This window comes from Mesocricetus auratus, unplaced genomic scaffold (assembly GCF_017639785.1).
Source record: "Mesocricetus auratus isolate SY011 unplaced genomic scaffold, BCM_Maur_2.0 Super-Scaffold_100003, whole genome shotgun sequence".
NCBI classification, from domain to species: domain Eukaryota; kingdom Metazoa; phylum Chordata; class Mammalia; order Rodentia; family Cricetidae; genus Mesocricetus; species Mesocricetus auratus.
The window spans coordinates 115,762,793-115,785,619 of NW_024429188.1; the positions used below are offsets into that span (position 1 = coordinate 115,762,793).

Below are 22,827 nucleotides of genomic sequence, written 5' to 3' on the forward strand. Positions count from 1 at the left end.
TATCACTTCTATGGTTTGAATGTGTTTCCCAGAATTCATATTTGCCAGAATCTTGATCGTTAGGGTCATATGTCAGTGGAATTTGAAAGTGAGGCCTTTGGGAGAAAATTATGATTTAAATGAAGTCATGAGGGTGGAGCTCTCAGGTTGACCTCAGGGGTTTTATCAAAAGAGGAAAAGAGACACAGCCAGCATGCTTTCTCTGTCTTACAAGTGATCCTCTCCACCATGCCTGAACCCAGAACATTGGTCTTAGCAGATGTTAAGTATATGCCAATGCCCAGACATCCTTGAGACAGTTGAAAATTGTGCCCGTGTAAATACTTCTATGCTCATGTGAACATATGCTATGTTCATAGCAACATACTTTGTTCATTATGATCTGTGGTCCAATGGTCCATCAATTGTCAGTAACTAAATAAAATGTTTGGTAATATACAAAAAGGGAGCTCCATAATAAAAAAAATAGTTATAAAACAATGAGGAACAATGGGTCAAGGACATGAACAGGGATCACAACATATATTGAGTTCCTAGTAACAAACAGATTCAAGACAATGAAAATATGACTAAGACAAATGCTTTGTTCTTATTGAATTCACAAAGATAACAAAACCATAATGCTTGGTGGATTGAGGTTGGTATTGGAGAAAATGGATACCTGATTACTTCCTAAGGGCAAATGGGAAATCATTTGGTAATGTCATTTAGAGTCACATTTTTAAAAATGTATGCATCTTATGACCCAGCAATTTTAGTGCTAGAAATTTGTCTGACAGAAACAACTGTGGCTTTTCATATTTGGGCCAACAGTGTTCAAACACTGTGTATAGATGAAAAGCTAGAGGAACCACTACACAAAATAGGCTACAGGATAAACAAATATGTATGGTGTAATATAGTATTAAGTAGTCACTAATGATATCTCAAAAATAATCTATATAGTAGAAAAAATATCCTGAGTATTACTGAATAGACACTGGTTTGAAAAAGATAGCATATGCTGGGTATAGGGATACATACCTGTAATCCCAGCACACGGTCAATCTTCCTAGGAGGCTAGGACAAGAGGAAGGCCCTGAGTTTGAGGACAGCTCCAAACTACCTTTTTTTTTATATTTTATTTTCCAGTTTAAATTTAGATAAGTAACAAGGTTGCTTCACAAGTCAGTTCCAGGTCCCTCTCCCATTCCCTCCCTTCTTCCCGTGCCCTCCCCCCAACCCCCCTCCCGTTATCCCCTCATTCCCCCAGGGAGGGTGAGGCCCTCCATGGGGGTGTCCATAGTCTGTCATTTCATATAGGGCAGGGCCTAGACCCTTCCCCAAGAGTTCAGGGTGAGAGTGCACCTCACATTGTTCTATGGGAGTCCAAAGTCTGTGTGTATACTTGGGATGGGTACTGATCTGCTGCCCAAGGCTCAATAGATTCCCTAGGCCTCCTCATTGACACCCAGATTCAGGGGGGTCTTGATCAGTCCCATGCTGGATTCCCAGGCTGATGCCTGGGATTCAAGAGTTAACCTTTGTCTGGTCAGCTGTCCAAACTACCTTTTATGGTGTACATTTTACTGTAATTTGCTTTCATGATACACACCTATTCACACAGATAGCTATACAGAATACCTATCTCTAGGGACCTAGGCTGTAACTATAGTGACTATCATTGATAAAGAGACTGCCACTGCAATGGCAGTAAGTGCTGCTATAGCAGGTCCCATAGAGATAGGGACCACGTAGCTATAGCAACCACCATCACTTAGATGGACCCTGTAGAATAAGAGGCACCACCTCAGTAAGGAAGTTGTGTGCAGTGGTTTGAATATAGTTTCCATGGAAACGTGGAGAAAGTTAATTGCCACTGTGGCAGTGTAATGTTTTTGTCCTGGAACTGGGTTAGTTGCCACAAGATTGGGTTATTACAAAGAGAGCCTGCCCTGGTGTTTCATCTCATGAATCTGTGTTCATTTACCCTTTTGCTATTCTGCCATGTTAGGGTGCAACACGAGGCCTTCACCAGATGTAGCCACCAATCTCAACCTTCCAGCTTCCAGAATTGTGAGGCAAATAAACGTCTTTCCTTTATTAATTACTCTGCCTTGGACATTCTATTATAGTGAAAGAGAATGAATTAACACATTGTGAATAAGCTCTGTTGTCAACAGAGGTGTCAGACTCCCAGCATCTCAAATACAAAGACAACAATGCACATATAGACGTCAGCCTTGAGTCCTACAGAGCCACTTAGTAAGAGAAACAGGGACACAAGGCATGCGCTTGCCCTTCTCTGACGGCAGTCCAGCTCGTGGCTCACGGTGAGTGCCTGACGCATCTGGTCGTCAAGGACACATTGCTCACAGAACAGTAGAGTGATTATGTCTGCAACTGTTAGGGAGGTATTCAAGTGTTTAAGGACATTGTGACTGTCTCAGACTTCCAACAAGACACAGCTAGAGCTTTTAGATATTTTTAATGTACTTTTATTGTCTCAAAAAGAAGTAGCAAGAGAAGTATAAGTTTTTCAACCAATAAATAAAACTGTGCATGGTGGTGCTTCCCTTGAACCTAGCATCTGGAAGGCTAAGGCAGGAAGCTCATGATGTTTAGGCAAGCTGGAGGCTAAAAAATGTGACTCTGCCAAAAAAACCCAAAAAAGAACAAAAATAAAAAACAAAAAATGGAAAAGACATTGCTGCAAATGACTTACAGGTACCAAATAAAATCAGGTGGAAAAACCATGTTGAAACATACTGAGTGCCTGGGCTAACCACCAGGGAAGGTATCCTTACTGTTGCAGAAACTCTCCCAGCCTCATCTTGTCCATTCCTTACAGCAGAACTGAGAATATTCTGTAGATAACCTGGTGTTGTTTTGTCCCGATCTGATATGGGACACTAAAACACCCAATGTTATATATTAAGGATGACTCCACAAAAATCCCCTATGTTCATGCTGCACTCCTTGGTGTGTTGTAGAACAGTAGAAGCACCTGGCAGGCATTTCCTCATGTTAAAGCTAGAAGTATTGTGGAAACAAGTCCAAAGAAACCTCTCTGGGGCTTCTTTCTTCCATGCTAGGAAAAGAAGGAGGCTGCTAGCAAACAAGGGAAACAATCTGAGTCCAGGAGGGGCAAGAAGGGAACAAGAGTGGAGGGTTTACAAGCAACTCACTTCAAGAGATGCAAGAGGACCCGGTAACAAACTCATTTTGAGCCAGACACAGCCTGCCAAAATGTTGACTCGAGGAAACAATACACAACAGACAATGTATTGCTTCAGAAATCCACTCGAGAAAAACAACTGAGGCTGTCTTAAAGACTCAAGTCTGGGAAGCGCACTAATTGAGTTTACAACTTATGTAAATGTGATGCTGTCCCTTCACTCCTCATCATGAACTTGTTTTGGTGTAAGGAACAGTGTCTGTGACTCTCACCCATGTTCCAGTTTTACCTTTGATCTTCTTTCCTGACACCTATGATGACAGAGGAAACTACTGAAGCTAACAATTGATTATTCTATACAAGACAAGCTCCAATATGAGCCTAATTAAAGAATTTCCTAACACTTCTTTCTTGCTAAAACAATTACTTTTAATGAAGAAAAGCCCCTGTCATGTCACTCAGACTTTCAACCCTGTGTATGCGTACATACACGACCACTGCTCTCATCTCCCCATCTGGAAATACCAATCGTCACCCACAAGTAATTGGCTCATTTGCTGGGTTTGCCCTTTAAATGCTCCGTGTTATCCTGACACCTGGAAGTTTCATTTAGAGGCTTTTAGGACTTGTTCCTAGAGATGACACCATCTGGAAAGGTGTTTCTTGGGACAAATGTGACTACAGCACATTTTAAGCAAAAGAGAACACTGTTTCCATATGAAAGGCACAGTGCTTGCAAGAAAGAAGCGAATGCTACTATTTCAGCCAGGGCTTGGGGAGGAGGGTCTTAAAGAGTTATACCCAGATAATCTCACAACTTGCAGCCTTCAGTCCCTGCTACAATTTTTCATCACAACAGGGAATAATAAGGAAAGAGTTTCAAACACCACACTTAACCATTATAACATCTTATCACAAGTGATTGTAGTTAAGAGATCACAGCTGTAGTGTTTTACACCTACAGTTTCCAGCATAAACACACCCACAAGCCTGGTCATACCTCACACCCCAGGCTTAAGATCCAATTTGACATATGCTATGATGAACGGTTTCAATCATTAATAGCTTGGGGAATGACAAACATGTGACTACTCAGGGGCAGCATGAAGAAGAGAATTTCTGAGAATGTCTCCCCATTTGTGGTGATGACTATTGAAATCACACATGTGATAAAATTTCACACACATACACACACACACACACACACACACACACACACACACACACACACACCAGCATGTAAGATGAGATTTGACAAAATCCCCAGAAGGTCAATGGGTGACTTTATCGTACAGATGTCAGCTTCCTACTTTAGATATTCTGTGGATGTGCAGTGGAGAATCCTTGGGAGAAGCTGGGTAAAGAGTATTACAGGAGCCTTCCTGAACCATTTTAAAACTTCTACCAGCCCTACAATATTTTTAATACAAAGATACTATTAAAAGATCTCATTGTTTCTTCAAAATATTTGTCATGTTATGTTTGAATCCTCCCACTGTATGGAAAACTGGCTCTCCAAGTAGGGCAGGCTGTCGTCTTCTTGATATCATGATGCCTCCTGTGACTGTCCTACCACAGGCTCTTGGTGCTGCCTCATAAACAGGTGTCTGTTAATGTGGAGACATTAGCTCAGGCAGCACTTTGGCTTAAAGAACCACAAGGCAAAGGGGCAATTTCTCTACATTGGCTTACAAATGGGCCCCCACTCCTAAGAGTGACAAGCCACCCCAAGTAACAAGTAGAAATATCTAAGCCTTATTTTCCAGAGAATTAGGTGTGTAGTCTGACAAAGAAATATCCCTACCTTTATTCTTATCAGGTTTGTATCCCCCACCTCCTATTATGTCCTCAAGATCCTTGTCTGAAAAACCTAGAAAAAAATACATTTCAGTGATGAAAATATTTCAGCAGCAAGAAATTTAGAATTTGGATTAGTAAATGTTGCCAATGACACTTGGATGTTCTTCATGGTACTGGGAGTGTGGCTCAGTGATACAGCACATATAAGGCCCTAAGAACCATGCTTGGTACCAAACCAGAGAGATGGGGGGGGGGGAGAAGGAGGAAGGGAAGGAAGTTGAGAGAGAAGAAAGTGAATGAAAATGACATGCAAAATTTCAAGAGGTCCCTCAGGTTGCCCACTGCCAGTATATGTGTTCTGTATAACCTCCAGTCACCTTGAGTATTTGTGTGACACACAAAAAAATGAATATAATCCTAGTGGTTAAGTTGCATTATATGCCAAAGATGAAGAGATTTTTGTCAAAGTCATTAAGAGCCTGACTGAACAAAGTGATCTCTTTCAAAGCTTGTTCTGGGCTTCCCTGAGCTCAGACATGGGAAGCTGAAAACTGTCCTCTTTCTCCTGCTGGTCTTAAAGAGGCCACTATTTCCATAGCTGAAGGGAAATCTCTATCAACAAACCACACGACCTTATTTTGAAGAGAAATTCAGCTCAGATAAGACCTCTGTCTCAGTATCTGGAGTGCAGCTCTCTAAGACTCTGAATAGAAAACTTAGCTTCTTAACTGAACAAAGAATATCTTAACTCATTTCTTTAAAAACAGTCTCCCTAACTTTCTTATGATTTGGGACAAACCATAGGTAATTAACAGAAGAAGCAGAATCACCATTAATTTTAGCTCAACTATTAAGTATACATCTTCCTGAACGTTCTATGTGCTGAAATGTAAAGTGTGTTTAAAGCCTTTCTGCTATATTCCAAAGAACTAGAGGTAACTCCCACAAGTCACTTGCATGATTGTTTCAGTTCTAACTGCTTTTATCTGCTTTTTGTCATAAGAGACCAGTCTTGCTGGGCAGAACGAATGCTACAACAACTTGACTATTTGGGAAGAATTTCTTAAAACTGAATGAAATGAACCCATCAGTTCAGGACAGCCATTGATGGCACTTGTCAATAAGATTTCAAGTGAAGCCTCTATCGGTTACTGTTGAGTCTAACAGCATCCCACTACATGAAGACTACATGACATTGGCGGTACTAGTAGCAGATGTGACTTTTGGTTTTTCATAATAAAGTGTGACATCACACTGAAGTTTCAGAAACCTCAAGATAAAAAGGTTTTCCAAACACTTTACCTGCAATGTTACTAAACAACAAATGGACAAAAGTTCATTGAATGGGTGCTGCAGTTCAAATACATGACCCTATAGGCTCATGTATTTGAACACTTGACACCCCCCACCAGCTTTTGGAAATATGTCACTGGTAACTGACCTTTGAGCTTCACAAGCCCACTTCCTGTTTCTTTTTCTGTGCTTGCAGAGTGTGGATATAATGCGGCCAGCTGAGTTTTGTTGGGACCCTATCACTTCTGAAACCACTGGCCAGTCAAATGAATGAATGAATCCTTCCTCCTTGCTTTGCTTGTCAGGTATGTGACCAGGGCAACTAGAAAAGTAACTAAAGGGTAACTGAGTGAGGAAAAGTTGTTAAACATTTCTATTTATTTATCATTCATTTACGTATTTGTTCTAAAACTCTTTTAAATTTAATTGTACTGTGTGTGTGTGTGTGTGTGTGTGTGTGTGTGTGTGTGTGTGTGTGTAGGCAGGCATGTGCCATAGTACACATGTGCAGGTCAGAAGACAGCTTTCAAGCTGCATATCTCAATATGAGAATTCAGGTATCTCCTAAAAAAATGGGCATTCTAGAAATTTCTGACGAATTTAAAATAATGGCACTCTTCTCACAAAATTGTTTTTATCTTACCACACAGTAATTTCTCATACACTCTACAATATTATGTTAATATGTATAGCTTTAGTATTAATCATTTTAGAGGGGTAATATTGTTTTTTTAAGTCTTAAATATACAGATGACAAACACTGAGGGATAGGAGTCACATAGATAAAAGTTATTGAGAATTCCAATAATTTGGGGAATCCCAGGATCAATAAATTTCAGCATGACTATTGTAGGGTTCTCTGCACCTTCAAGTGGCCTGGATCTACAGTATTCTAAATGGCTGAATGCTATTACAGGTATGTTGTGGGAATTCTGTCCAATAGCCAATTGTATTAGGGAGGCTTGGCCCAATGGGCATGCTCTTTTCTGGGGATACGAGATGAGACACGATTAGAACTGGAAGGGTGTCACTCGATCACTTAGACTAAGGAGGGCTTGCTGAGGCCAGTCTTGGTGACTTTACCCAGACCTTCCGGATCACAATTGGGAACTAGAGGAGTGGCAGCTCAGTAGTGCTGCAGTCTCCCTCTGTATGGTGACTGTACTTTATTGATAGGCACCTGTTAATAAATCTGACTTGATCACATTGATCACAAAGTTCTCTTCCTCATTACAGGTAACAAGACAGACAAGAGCTGCAGCATTGCTCCATGATTTCAAGCAACTAGGACTTACCTCCTCCTCCTCCTCCTGCATTTGGTTTTTTGTGGCCATCTAGACCATTTTGATCATCCAAGGCATCATTCAAGTCAAAACCATCTGGCTCTGGGGACCACAAAAACAAAATAAACAATCACCTACTGTGCTGGCTAGTTTATATGTCAACTGGACATAAGCTAGAGTCATCTTAAAGGGAGAACCCCATGTGCAAAAAATCTCCATACCATCAAGCTTATTGGACATTTTCTTAATTAGTGATTGGTGGGGGGGCAGCCCATTGTGAGCCATCCCTAGGCTGGTGGTTCTGGGTTCTATAAAAAAGCAGGTTGAGCAAGCCACCCCTCCATGGCCTCTGTATTAGCCCCTGCCTCCAGTATCCTGCCCTGTTTGAATTCCTATCCTGACTTCTTTCAGTGATGAACAGCAATGCTAAAGAGTAATCTGAATAAATCCTTTCCTCTACAACTTGCTTTTGATCATGGTGTTTCATCACAGCAATAGTAATCCTAACTAATACACTCACTTAAACAAGTAGCTAAAGTGTAAATCCTTCCTTCCTTCTCTCTCAGAGAGCTTGTCTTACCCATAGGATTTGATGGTGCTCTAGTTGTTCCTGGCCTTCTAGTTGTGGTAGTAGTGACATGGTTCCATCTCTCTGAATATGGGAGGGAAGACAGCAAGAGTCATATGTTTAATAATAAAATGCATATATACATCACAGTTTTAGAAAGTCACACCATGAATAGAGTACTCTTGTCTTAGTGTTTGAAGCCCCTACATGACTTCATAATCACTTGGAAAAGATGCCAAGGTTTAAGTGAGGAATATTCTTCTTTATAGGATGGGGACTGAAAAGAATGTAGCTCTATATCTCACCACTTGGTGAGTAGAACTAGAAAATGAGCCTAGAACTCCTGACCACATGGACTAGGGAGTTCTAGAGTTTAAGCATGATCCCCAAGATCTTCAAACCATGGTTTCCTCCACTATTAGTCAGGCAACTGAACTACAGATATGCCTGGAGATGAATGGACTGCCATTTTCTATGATGTATAGAGAATTATCTTATATGGTTAAAGCACACACACACACACACACACTTCTTGTAAATGGCCGTTGACTGTTGTAAGCAGATTCTTTTAGAAATATGGGTTTCTTTCACATTTGTTACACAGCACTCATGAATTTTTCAACACTTTCTTCTATTAAACTTTAGAATTTGCTGTAATTATTCCTACAACAGAAGACATTCCACGGGAAAGGTAATAATAATGCTATAGCAAACACACAAGACAAAATATCATGAGCATAGAGCAAAGCAGTGAAGTTGACCATCATGTTATACCATATGTAAAAATTAACTTAAAGTGTATCAAAGATCTAAAAATAAGGGCTATTTTTAAACATTTTGGAAAATATTTGTGATGTTAATTTGGGGATGTTTCCTGGATATGAAAGTATAAGCATCAAATGAAATCATGGAAATGAACTCACAAGATGACTCAGAGGTTAAGAGCACTGGTTACTTGGATCCATGTTCAATTCCCAGAACCCACATGGCTGCTCACAATTTAAGATGGAGTTTCTTGTCCTGCCTGGTCCCTCAGCTGCTTTTCCCCAAATAAACATATGAAGACTTATTAAAATATAAAATGTTTAACAGGTGGCTCAGGTTCCTTACTGGCTAGCTCTCTCTTAATTAACCCATTTCTATTAAACTATGCATTGCCACAAGGATGTGGTTTACCCATAATCTGGCATGTTACTCTTTCGACAGCTACATGGCTTAAATAAACACACAGAGACTTATATTAAACTGTTTGGCTGATGACTTAGGCTCTTATTGGCTTTTTCTCTCAACACAATTGTCCATAACTCTAGTCCCATGGAATCTGACACCTTCTTCTGTCCTCTTTAGGAACCATATATTCACAAGGTGAAGAGAAGAAAACAAAGGAACAAAAAAAAGAGGAGGAACAGGAAGTAGGAGAGAGAGGGGAAATCAAAACAAAGTAGTATAGTGATATATAATGTATGTGATGCATATATATATGATAATATATGAGATGTCACAATGAATGATGGGTGAGACAGATAGCTTAGGGTTTCAATTCCCAAGGTGTAGGAACAAGTGAAGGGTTGTTCAGATTATGGGAAACTTAAGATTTCAGCTAGATAAGACCTGAAAATAAATCAATGTACCAGCTAAAGAAGAAAAACCATGTAAGTATATCAATGATATGAAAAGATCTAGAACAGTTTATTTTTAAAAAATGTCTTTTTCACCAATTTAGGAATAAGGGAGAGCTCCCTCAATTTCAGGACTGTTCTCTAGAAAATGGTTAAAGACTAAATTTTCTTCCTGTAAGATCAGGAGCAAAGCAACCTCACTGTCACACAGTGCTGCAAGTTCTACAACTAAAAGAAGAGAAAATTTGCAGATTTTAAGGGAAGGAATCTTTCTGTCCATATTTGCAGATGACTACTTGATCATCTTCACAGAAAACCACTTTTTGAATGGTGGGTTTTGGATTCCAAAAGAAAGCAAAAATATTGAAATACACACCTTTAAAACAATGTGGAGCCGGGCGGTGGTGGTGCACGCCTTTAATCCCAGCACTCGGGAGGCAGAGGCAGGTGGATCTCTGTGGGTTCGAGGCCGGGCTGGACCGATAGCCTCCAAAACAATACAGAGAAACCCTGTCTCGTAAAAACCAAAACCAAAACAAAACGAAACAATGTGGAAAACTACTGTATTCAAATAAAGCAAACCTAGAGGTTGAAAGTTATAAAATAAAGAGTATCTAAATAAACAGAGACAGATACATATTGAGTTCACAGATGGGAGAGATCAACAGAGTGAACCCACACTGGTGTGTGTGTGTGTGTGTGTGTGTGTGTGTGTGTGTGTTCAATGCAAGCCTATAAAAGTGCCACTTATTGTTTTTTTCTAGAAATAGAGAAATTTGATCTAAATTTTTGATGTAAAGACAAAAACCTTGGATTAGCATTTTAAAACCTTGAAAAGAATAAAATGGGATGAATCACTCTACCTAATATTAAGGCTCATTTTATAGTTGCAGTTGTCAAGATGTTGCAGATGGATAGATACACAGGGCAACAGAGTAGAAAGAAGAGCTCAGGAGATCTCAGATCTGCTCAAGTGATTTTTTTATACATATGCAAAGCAACTCAAAGGAGGAAAGAATCTTTTCAGCAAAAGGTGCTGGAATAATTAGACTTCCAAAAGAAAAAGCAATGTGTTTCATTTTCTAGAAAACCAACTGCAAATGGATGGATTACATTTGCTTAAATATAAAATCGTAAAACTTCAGAAGGAAGTACTTCAGAATCGAATGCTTGGTAAAGAGTTCATACATTTCACAACAGAACCATGACCCATAAGAGAAAAAAATGGTTAACAAGCTGGAAAGGCCAGACAAAGTGGTGTATGCCCAGCACTCAGGAGGCTGAGGTATGAGGACCATGCATTGGAGACCAACCAGGACTACAAGCAAAGCTTCATTAACAGAGGCAAAAACCATCAGGGAAACATTAGCAGAATTAACAGAAAAGAATTAACAGAATTCAACAGCACACTTAAAAGATTACACACCATGATCAAAGCTGGATTTATGCCTGGGATACAAGGATTATTCAACAGAACTAAAATCAATAAACATTAAAAGTATGAAACATAAAAATCATGTAATCTGTAGTGATCTATTATTTATGATTTATTAAAGCTTGACTGAGGATTCAGAAAAGTAAAGTCAGCCACAAGACACAGAAGCCAGGCATACACCTTTAATCCCAGCAGCCAGAAACCAGGAGGTGGTGTTGCACACCTTTAATCCTAGGACTCAGGATTAAGAGGTAGATACATCTCTGAGAGTCCAAGGTCACCCAGATCTACACAAAAGTGAATCAGTCTAAAAGAGAATTATAGCTCACACATTTAATGCAAACATTAGGTAAGTATGTAAGCCAGAATCTAGGTCTCAGATAGGCATTCATTCTCCAGCCAGGCTGCGGAGAGGTACAAGTTTAGACTTGGTGAAGAATTTGTGTGTGGATCAGGCCATTCAGTAAGAGCCAGAGGTGAGAGCTAGTGACTGGCTGTTTTGCTTTCCTGATATTCAGCTTGAAGCTTGAACCCCAATATCAGTCTCTGGGTCTTTTATGTTTCATATTACAGTAATCACCTTGAAGAGAACCACCCACATTGGATGGCACTGTTCTCTGGGCTGTGTCTTCTCCACCATCACTGCTGTATTCTCTCAAACTGAGCAAAAATAACCTTCCCTTAAGTTGCTTTCCTCAGAGTATTTTCTCACAGCAACTGGAAAAGTAACTACAGTGTAAGTAATGTGAAAGACGTTAAAGGTGACAGAACTGTATACATAAAAGATCCTAAAAGCTAAGTACGGTGAGGCACACCTGCAATCCCAACACTAGGGAGGATCAGAATTTAAGGGCAGCCTGAACTATGTGAGGAGTTTTAAAACCAGCTTGAGCTACAAACAAATGCAAAATAAAAAGCAAACTGAAAAAAGAAAACCCTGGCATGCTCATGGTTTTAAAGATAGAAGAAGTAACCGTAAGCCAGAGAATGTAGGTGGTGAAAAGGGGAGGAAACAAATTCTCCCATAGTGCCTCCAAAAGGAATACAGTCCTGCTAGTATGTTTATTGCAGCCCATCATATTCATTCTGCACTTTTTACCTTGATTACTCCCCACCTTATTTGGGGGACAGGCTCTGGGGACAGCTAACAAGCCTTACCAAATTGACAAGTTCTGGGTTAGAGAGCCTGGAGCAATCAAGGAAAACCTTAAGCATCAGTATCTGGTACACACACACACACACACACACACACACACACACACACACACACACACGTGTGCATCTACACATACCCAAATGAACATGTACATACACCATACCACAAACATTACATCCACACAAATAAATGGAACGGTTAGAGTAATGGTTCAGTGGTAGAATATTTCCTTACTATATATAAAGTCCTACAATCTATCCCTAGTGCTGCAGATAGATAAGATAGATAGATAGATAGATGAAAAGACAAGAAAAAGAAAGCAAAATAATCAATAGATAAAAGAAGAAACCAAAAGTTAAGACATACTTTGACAAGAATGAGACAAAACCAGCACTAGATAAAACTAATAAGATACTGTCACTGTCACACCCATGCCTAGAAGGAAATGCATTGCCACAAATGTTTTAATTGAAAAGAAGAAAGGGCTACAATCAATACACTTGAACCTTTCACCTAGGAAATGGAGGGAATACAATGAATACAGACTTAGAAGGAAGAATATGAAGATCAGAGTAAAGGGAGTAAAAATCAGAAACATAGTAGATGGCTTTATAAAGATCTACAAAATGGACAGATACTTAGCTAGACTGAGAAATTTTTTAAAGAGAGATATCACTGGGTATACAAACAATACCTCAGGGCAAGCCCCTTGCCCAGCAGTAAGACGGCCAACATAAAAGAAACTCAATAGTATTTTTGGAGGTTTGGGTTTTTTTTTTTTGACTCATCACTTTTTTGGGCATTTTTTGTGTTTTTATGTGTTTTATTTGGGGAGGATCTAGAAGTAGATAGGTCAGAGGAATCTGTGATGAAAATATATTGCATGGGAAATTTTTTATTTTCAATAAAAGAGACATGGTTTTTATTAGAATTAGAAATGGGACTGCAGAGAAGGCAAGTGGTTAAGCTGTACTGCTCTTGAAGAGAAATTGAGTTGGGTTCCCAGCACCCACATTAAGCAGGTCACAACCACCTGTAACTCCACTTCCAGAGGATCTTATGCCTTCTTCTGTTCTCTGTACTCATGTGCACACACACACACACACACATACACACACACACATATATATATATATAATTTAAAATAAAAATAAAATCTTTTTAAAAATTAGAAGTAAAAGAAAAGATATTACTACTGATCTAACAGAAATAGCAATGATTTTTAAGGGAATGAATTTAGTCAAACTATAAACTATATGGTCTACAAATGGACAAATTCCAGAAAAGACTCAAGCTACTGATTCAGGAAGAAACAAACAATGTGAATAGACATAAAACAAAAACAAACAAACAAAAAACTTCCCTGGGCCTGGGGAAATTCTCTATGCAAGTATAGGGGAATGAATTTGGATCTCATATTCCACACAGTACCTGGGTGCAGTGGTATGCACTCCTAACTTCAGTGCTGAGTAAGAAAAGATAGAAGACCCCTGGAGTTTAGCAGTTTAATCCAATCAGCAATCTTTTTTATTTTATTTTTGGTTTTTCGAGACAGGGTTTCTCTGTGGCTTTGGAGGATGTCCTGAAACTCACTCTTATAGACCAGGCTGGTCTCAAACTCACAGAGATCCACCTGCCTCTGCCTCCCGAGTGCTGGGATTAAAGGCGTGCGCCACCATGCCCGGCCCAATCAACAATCTTAAAGTTCAGAGAAAACCATGTCTCAGAGACAGAAGGTGGAAAATAATTAAGAAGATAAGAAGACACCTGACATTGTCCTTTGACCTTCTGACCTTCAAACACATGTATGTGCACTCACACCCATCTGTGTACTCACACTCATGTGCACCACCACACACATGTAAACATACATACATGCACACACAAAAGAATTAAAAACAAAACAACTTCCCATGAAGAAAACGCAAGGATCATATGGTTTTATTGGTGAACTCTATAAAACACTTAAAGAATAAAGACTAATACTTCAAAAAGTCACCCACTACCACATCTGAAAGGGTACAGGCCATTGATGGCTGTTTTGGGAGGGAGGTACACTTTTCTTTGGAAGTGTGGTTGCTGGCAAATTGCCCAGTGGGTGGCCCCATACCTATGTGCAGATGGGTAGCACTTATTGGATAAATTTGGGAGTTGGAAGGGAGGTATATTAGGATTTAAGGGAGGCTGCGGGAGGGTATAATAAAGATACATTGTATGCATATATATAATTTTCAAATAATAAATTTAAAATATTTATTAGAAGGGTGGGAACTCAACCAGAAAATACAAGAAGATAATACTTTCAAAGCCAATCATAGAGACCAGTATTATTCAGCATTATTTTGATGCCAAAACCTGGCAAAGACACCATAAGAAAATGAACTTATGTCTATTATGAATATCTTTGCAAGATCCTCATCAAAAAACAAGGACACCAAATGTAACTCAAAAGGCTTGATGAGTTTATAATCCCAACCCTGGAGATGCTGAGGCAGTAGATCCCCATGATTCTGAGGCCACACAGGTTATATAACAAGTACTAGGCCAGACAGAGCTACACAGAAAGACCCTGTGTCAAAATACACTAAGCAAACAAAAATTGAGTTATATTTCAATTGATTTTTTTCACAATTTCTAAAGCAAATCAATAGAAAGATAGCCTTGTGCACAAATGAGCAATTTGGAGCAATTTGACATTCACAGAAAATAAAAGGCATTTTAAGGAATAAAGATAGGAAAATTCTAGCTCTCAGATCTGGCAGCAAAAGCATAATCAATCAAACTTAAAACTGTTTGCTCCAGAGAAGACTTTATTAATGGAGCAAAAACTTAAGATAAAGAATAGGAGAAAACCATATATCTAAGATTTAATGTCTAGAATATGTAAAGACTTCTTAAAATTCAATAGTAAGAAAGTTCAAAGTATGATAATATGATTTTTTTGGGAAAGGGTCTCAATATGTAACTCATCTGTCCTGGCACTCACCCTGTAGACCAGGGTGGTCATGAACCCACAAAGATCCACCTGCCTCTGTTTCTCAGATGCTAAGATTAGAGGTGTGCACCATCACAGCCAGCATATGCCTTCAACTGATTAATGAAGTCTTTTCAGTGTTAAGCTCTTACATAATAAACATCAATAGATATAGTCTAAACCAATCTCTTGGGATCCTCAACAATTTGGGAAGTATTGAGACTAAAATGCTCAAATGCCTCTGTCTGAAAGCTCCCCTGTGGCACACAGGGCTGTTATAGTTAATAAAACAGACCTAGGGCTGGAGAGGTGATTCTATGGTTAAGAGCACTGACTTCTCTTTCAGGGGGCCTGGATTTGATTCCCAGCAGCCACATGATGGCTTATAACATCTGTAACTTCAGTTCCAGAAGATCCAATGACTTCTGGCCTCTACAGGCACTGCATGCATATAGTGTTCAGACATGCATGCAGACAAAAATACCTACACACATGAAAAATAAACACCCTAAAATATAAATAAACCAATAAAATAAATGTGAACATTTATAGAGACAGAGCCACCAGAGAGCTACGGGGCTACTCTGTAGTTTCAGCCCAGTTAGGACTTACCTCTTCCTCCTGTACCTGGTTTCTGGCGGCCATCATCTCCATCACCTAATGCATCAGTCAAGTCAAAGTTATTTCCTTTAGAGGCACCCAAAACACAAAGGAAACAACAAATTGATTAATAACTGGGTAGAAGATCAAAAGACAAGTCAGACATAATTTATTGTTGAGATGGGATCTTCCTGTGTCCTGGAAATCACTATGTAGACCAGACTGTCCTAGAAGTCACAGAGATCTACTTTCCTCTACCTCCTGACTGCTGAGACTAAAGGTAGTTGTTTGAACCAGCAATCCCAGTTAAGTTAAGGTGAATTAAAAACTGGAAAATGCAACAAACATTCCACTTAAATACATTGGAAAAATAAGCATGTGAATAACAGGTTAAAGCTACAATACAATGCCACCACACATCAACCAAAATGGTTAGAATGCCAAATAGTGAAAATATCCAAAGTTGGATAAGATGTAGAGAAACTGTTCCCTCACAGAAAGCTAGAGTAAATGGAGACTAATTTAACCTTCCTTGAAGAATCAACCACCTCTTTAAAAAACTATGCAAATACCACCTGTCTAGTCTTTGGCATGATTCTGAAGAAAGGAAAGCTTACATTTACAAATACAGCCACACAAGAAACTCCACAGCAACTCTACTCATAGTAGTACCAATCTAGAAACACCTCAGACATCCATCCATACAGAAAATGCTATGCAAACTTTGGTACCTCCGTACTATGAAAAATTTTTCATCAATAAAAATAAAATACTGATCCACCCAACAACTTGGTTGCATCCCAACTGAATTAAGCTACATGAAAAAAATCCAAGTCCAAAAGGTTGTCTACTTTTTCATCACATCACATTTAATCACATGAAATGATATTTTAAAATGGAAAACGTATTAGTGGCAGTCAGGGATTAGGGAAGAGATGGAGAAAGGAGGATGGAACTGAAGGAAGGCTGGCGTGCTTGTACAATGTAATCATCAAGTGTTTTGGGTGATAGAACTGTCCATATCTGACCAGAACAACAGGTTCACAAACCAAACCTGGGTGAAGAGAACATGGGGCTTAATATATGATGACCTACAAGCTAGTATTAGGTATAATAGTACGTGTTTTAACCTCAGAGAGAGAATGGGGGCAAATTGGAGGCTACCTTGGCTACACAGTAAGACTATTAAAAAGGAAATCAGTAAAATTTTCCAAAAGCCAAAGCCAAATGAAAATAAATTTCAATTTTAAAACACTAGGTAAAGACAAATTTGGGAATTATCACAGGAAAACTTGGAAAATATTGTTTTAAACTACTAAATCTATTTATGGTAGTATGCTTAGCAGTACTGAAAAATTACTATGAAGAAATAAAAATATTATTTTTATTGAAGTATGGCCTGGGTGTGGTGGTGCAAACTTTAAGTGCTAGCTAAGTGTATAGACAGCTGGACCCCTGTAAGTTCAAGGCCAGCCTGATCTACATGGGATATTCTAGGTCAGCTAGGGCTACATAGTGGGACCCTGTCTCAAAATAAATGAACAAAATGAACATTCTCTCTGACATAGAAATATGTTTAAATATTTACAGAACACCCAAAAGACACAGACTGATAGTTTTTCATCAGCATGAACCACTTCTCTTGCAAAATAGTTTTCCTTGAATTGTAGAAACCACGACTAGCACCTAAAGATTATATTTAAATAACAACTGTTATGCCAACTTGAATATGCCATACATTTCCTAGCAAATGAGTAGAATCTCCTATTAAGTAAACATAAACCCCAATAGTATCAGTTTTATTTAATTATTTTATTTTATGTGTCTGAATGACTTGCCAACATGCAATACTTGTATGACCACAAAATTGGATCCCCTGGAAATGGAGTCAGTTGTGAGCTGCCAGATGGGTGCTCACAAAGGCAGGCCCTCTGAAAGAGCAGCAATAGGGAGTGTCTTCTGTGTATATGTTTACCTTATTGGTTGATGAGCAAAAGACTGTTGGCCAATAGGACAGCATGATAGGTGGGTCTAGGATATGAGAAGGATTCTGGGAAGTGTAGGCAGAGAGGAATTGTCATCCCAGGAAGTGACATATGGACAGAAACTGCCACTAGCCAACCATAGAGGTCTGGAGATCTGTACAGACAGGCAGGAAGTGACATAGCTGGGCAAAATCAGAATATAAGCTGGAACAAATAGGAAACCACTCTCTGTGGAGACACTGAGCCATCATCATGTAGCACGCAAAGGAGTTGCAGGTCCAGTAAACCAAGACCACATGGAAATACATGGGTTAGTAGTTATGGGTTAATAATTAAGACAGAGCTAGCCAATAAGAAACCATAGATAGGAGCCAACAGTTTCATAATTAATATAGTATCTGTGTGATCATTTGGGGCTGAGGCAGTGGCGGGGCCTAGCTGGACCAGAAACACTAAGGTAACAGAGCAGTCACTGCTCTTAACCACTGAACTATCCCTCCGCCCTGATAGTATCTTTCGTCAATAATAAAACTTGACATTTTAAACCAAAATATAGAATTTTTAAAGCCTTTACTGTCATATGAACAGCTTTTCAACAGCTACCTGATTTTAAATGTTTTGTTCTATTCATTTGTTTATTTGATTATGTATTTATTATTTGTTTTTTGGCAAGTAATCTTGCTATGTAACCTTGGCTACCCTGGAACTTGCAATACAGATGAGATTAGCCTCAAACTTTGGGTGCTGTCTCTGCTTCTGCCTCCACAGTGCTGGAATTACAGTGTATGCCAATTCATATGGTGGCTTACTAACGGATTTTTTCAATAAAGTAGATGGTAACACTAATCACGTGATTTTGAAAAACAATAGAGTCAAATATGGGCACTGTGCATTAGTCAGGGTACTTATGTTTCCAAGTGACCAGTGCATGGCATTAGTATACCATGAATGTGCTGAACTAAGGAGACTCCAAATGGGGCTCAATGGAGTTGAGCAAGGATGGTTCACACTTCACACCTTTATTGTGGGATAAACAAGCACCCATCAGATTTTGGTATTTTGATATTGCCTTAAATGGATTTTCAAAAAGTCCTTCCTCACTTCACACCTCAGAGGAACCCTGCCTTCCTCATGTCCCATTTTAGGCAAGCCTTGTTACCTGCTGGATTTGCTGGGGCTCTGGTCGTTCCTGGCCTTCTAGTTGTGGTGCTGAAGTGGTCCCATCTCTCTGAAGGGAAAAGGAGGACAAGAGGAGAAAATTCAGTAATGTGTGTGCACATGTGAGTGCTCACCCGTGTGACGCTTTATAGCTTGCAGAAGTCACATCATGAAGAGAATAGCTTTGGTATCATTCCCTGAGGCCATTGTAGGTGAGGGCCTCCAAAGTATCATACTGAGATGAATGATAAAATGACATGGGTTCTGAAGCTGCAAACACAGAGTTGCTGTTGCTTTAGCAGAGGACCCAAGTTTGGTTCCCAGAACCCATATCAGGCAGCTCCCAACCATCTGTAACTCCAGCTTCAGAGTATCTGACATTCATTCTGGACTCTGTCATACCTTCCCTTGTGTACACGTACACACTTAAAATGAAATAAAAATAAGAGAAAACTTTTTAGATGTTGTAAGTTCAAGCTGTGGTGGTGCATGCCTTTAATTCTAGCACTAAAGAGACAGAGGCAAGTGGATCTTTGTGAGTTCAACGATGGTCTGGTCTGCATAGTGAATTTTAGGACAGCTATAGAGAGACCTTGTTTCAAACAAAAAATGAGAGAATTGAAACAGGTCAAAGTTCTCTTTTTATACAGCAGGAAAAAACTAAGATACATATTCACTCATGTATTCAATATATATAAAATGACAAAGGAAGATGACACACATATGTCTCTATAAGAAAAGCCCTGAACATGTAACAGAAAAACAGATGGACAAAGATGCAACTAATTTGCTTGCATGTGTCTGCTTTTCTTAAGGGAATACTGTGAATGTGCTCCACAGTGATGAGTTGTGGTTGCTTTTCATGCTTGTTTGCTTGACTCACGCTTTACTGAGGAGGTTTCTTTCAGTGCATCCTCCAGATTAAAATCATCGAAGTCTCCATATCCTACAAATAAGAAGAGAATTTTAAGTTTAGGTGGTTTGTAAGTAGAGCAGTAATACTGAAATGCTTTCTTTGTCCTTACTATTATTTGTGTCTCTGAGAACTGAACCTAGGATCTAGAATGTACTGGGAAAGTGTTCTATCATTGAGGCACACTCTAAAATATACTCTTGACATGGTCTTTGCCATTTAAAAAAATAAGGGGATGGGAATGCAAATGGGAAAAAAGAAAGATAAGTTATCGATACTTACATCAGAAAAAAATAGGTCAGAAGCCAAGCACTCCAACATGGTAGGAGGAAACAGATCATTAGATAATGGAAACGGGCTAATTTATAAAGAAATCAGAATGCTTGTGATACATATGCCTCCATCCCAAATACATCAGGCAGTCATTAATAGATATGAACAGAGACTGTAATACAGTAATAGGAAACTTCCATCACGAATGGATGATCTAATCAGAACAAGAAAGCACTGGGTTTTTCAAGTATTTATAGAACATTCTTTGCAAATGCACGCATGAAGAATATCATAGATCATGTGTTAAGACACAAAGCATATCCCAACAGTGACTGCAGACTAGAATCATAACAAATATTTTTTTCTGAGGACAATAGCATGACACTAAAACTGAACAGTGAGAGAAAGCTAGGGGAACACACAAATATGTAGAAATTGAACAACAATCTTCTCAAAAATCAATAAGTCAAACAAAAAATCAAGAAGGAAACCAAACACTATCGTGAGACAAAACAAAATAGGAGTACAATATACTCAAATTGAAAGACTCCAGCAAAAACCAGCAAAGTTCTCACATGGTCTCATGTTACTCCTCAGAAAGCTAGAAAGTCAGACAAAGGAAAAGTCAAACATAGCAAAGGGTTAAAAAGTAAGTACAGAATGGAAATAAACAAAACAGAATCTACATAATCAGACTGGCTAGGAAGATGTCTCAGTGGGTGAAGTGTCTGCTGTGTCCAGGACAGACAGGACTGTTGACCAGGGAAACCCTATCTCTAAAACCACCCAAAAATGTGTGTGTATGTGTGCTCTTGGAGGCCAAAAGTGGTTGTCAGATACCCTGGAGATAGGTTGCAGATGGTTGGTAGCCTCCCACCATAGATGCTGGGAACCAAACTCTTAATGACTGGGCTATCTAAGTCTAAATCTAGATCTTAAACAAATATCTGAGGAACAGAAAAAAAATCACAAGTCACAGATCCTGGGACAGAGCTCAGAGAAAGCCCTGTGAGGCCAGTAATGAAAGTGAGAGAGCCAGACATTGACAACATAAAGGCATCATACCCCTAATTTCAAACTACAGTTTGATCTAAAAGCTGTGTAAGGGATACTCAATCTGTGTGCAACAAAGCTGTCAGAATTAAAAGCAGAATAACAGCGGCATAAAATAGACAACCCATAAAGAAACCCAGTGTAGCCTTTGAAGACAGTTGCTTTTGAGAATGTACAAAGGGTTAAGGATACTGTTTTCAAGAATTGCTGGTGGTAAAACACAAAAGAATAAAATTAGACCTTTATTCCAGTACAGTAACCGAGTCAAAATTAACTTTAAATATATTAAATGTGATACCCAAACCTATAGACCTAATAAAAGAAGTAGTGGGCATTGGTCTGGCTAATAGTTTCCTGAACAGCATTCCAAAAGCATAAGCAGAATATCAAAATGCAAGGGTGGGTGTACCTTAAAGGTCAAGTGCTCAATTAGCATGTATGAAGCCCTAGGTTCAATTCCCAGCAATACAAAAACACATACAAACAAAAGTAGAGTAACAGGCTTGCATCAAACTAAAATGCTTCAGCATAGGTAAGGAAACAATCAGTGCAAAAGGGAAAACCGTATCTCACAATAGCTAGTTCCCAAAATATACAAAGAACTCACAAGTCAGTATCAAGAGAGCAAACTTGTTAAAAATGGGTAAGAGACATTGCCCCAAAGAAATGATATTTATGGTCAACAGATGAAAACAGATAATGTGAAGCAACTCTAATCATCGGGAAAATCCAAACTAAAAGAACAATGAAGCTAGGCATGGTGGTGTACAACTTTAGTCCTAGCACTCAGGAGGTAGAAGCATGAAGATCCCCATCCAGAGGCTGTCTGTGCTACAAAGCAAGACTCTGTCAACAAAAGGGAAAGAAAGGAGATGGAAGAGAAGCATGAAGAGATGGGAGGGGAGAGAAAAATCACAAAACAACTCACAGAGCTTTTTCACTTCATACATAGTAAACAGCTGCTATCAGAAAGATGACTGACAACAGATATTGGAGAGGATATAGACAAAAGGGAATCTGTGCATACTGTTGGAAGGAATATAAATTGCAGCATTCTTCAAAACCAAAATATGGAAACTACCTAAATGTTTATCAATAGGTTACGTGAATAAAGAAAATATGGATTATTAGACTAGGGATATAACTGAGTGGTCGCATGATTACTTAGCATGTGCAAAGACCTAGACCCAATCCCTAGCATTAAAAAGAAAAAGAAGAAAGTTCCATGTATAATATGTCCTTTTTGAAAATAAAATAAAAAGGAAATTTCATCATTTGCAACAACACAGATGGACAAATGTCTCATAATCTTACTTATATGGAATCTAGAGATGTACAGCTTTGTGGGTTTACAGCCTTGCCTCAGTACCAGTTCAATTTCTCTGCTTTGTATTTTGACTTGTTTCAGAGAGAGTCCACAAGCTTCCCTGGTGGTTTTAAATCTGTGTAAGCCTTTATTTCAGTTATGAGAATAGGAGACCAAGAAGTTGCAAACACCTGGCCTGAACCTTGACCATCAGTAACAGGCCTGGTAGGGCACGCCTGTAATCGCAGTACAAG

The 22,827-nt window shown here is 39.1% G+C and overlaps 1 protein-coding gene across 3 annotated transcripts in view; it reads right to left on the reverse strand.

Annotated features, from left to right (window-relative positions):
• The window catches only part of Cd99l2 (CD99 molecule like 2), an 86,209-nt gene that overhangs the window by 13,385 nt on the left and 49,997 nt on the right, over window positions 1-22,827 (reverse strand). For all 3 annotated transcript variants that reach the window (XM_040744722.1, XM_040744723.1, XM_005086268.4), the window contains exons 2-7: window positions 19,912-19,974; window positions 19,030-19,098; window positions 15,898-15,972; window positions 8,114-8,185; window positions 7,546-7,635; window positions 4,962-5,027 (exon numbers count right to left, since the gene is read on the reverse strand). In XM_040744722.1, the coding sequence (XP_040600656.1) occupies window positions 4,962-5,027; window positions 7,546-7,635; window positions 8,114-8,185; window positions 15,898-15,972; window positions 19,030-19,098; window positions 19,912-19,974 (435 nt within the window). The remainder of the gene's footprint in view (window positions 1-4,961; window positions 5,028-7,545; window positions 7,636-8,113; window positions 8,186-15,897; window positions 15,973-19,029; window positions 19,099-19,911; window positions 19,975-22,827) is intronic.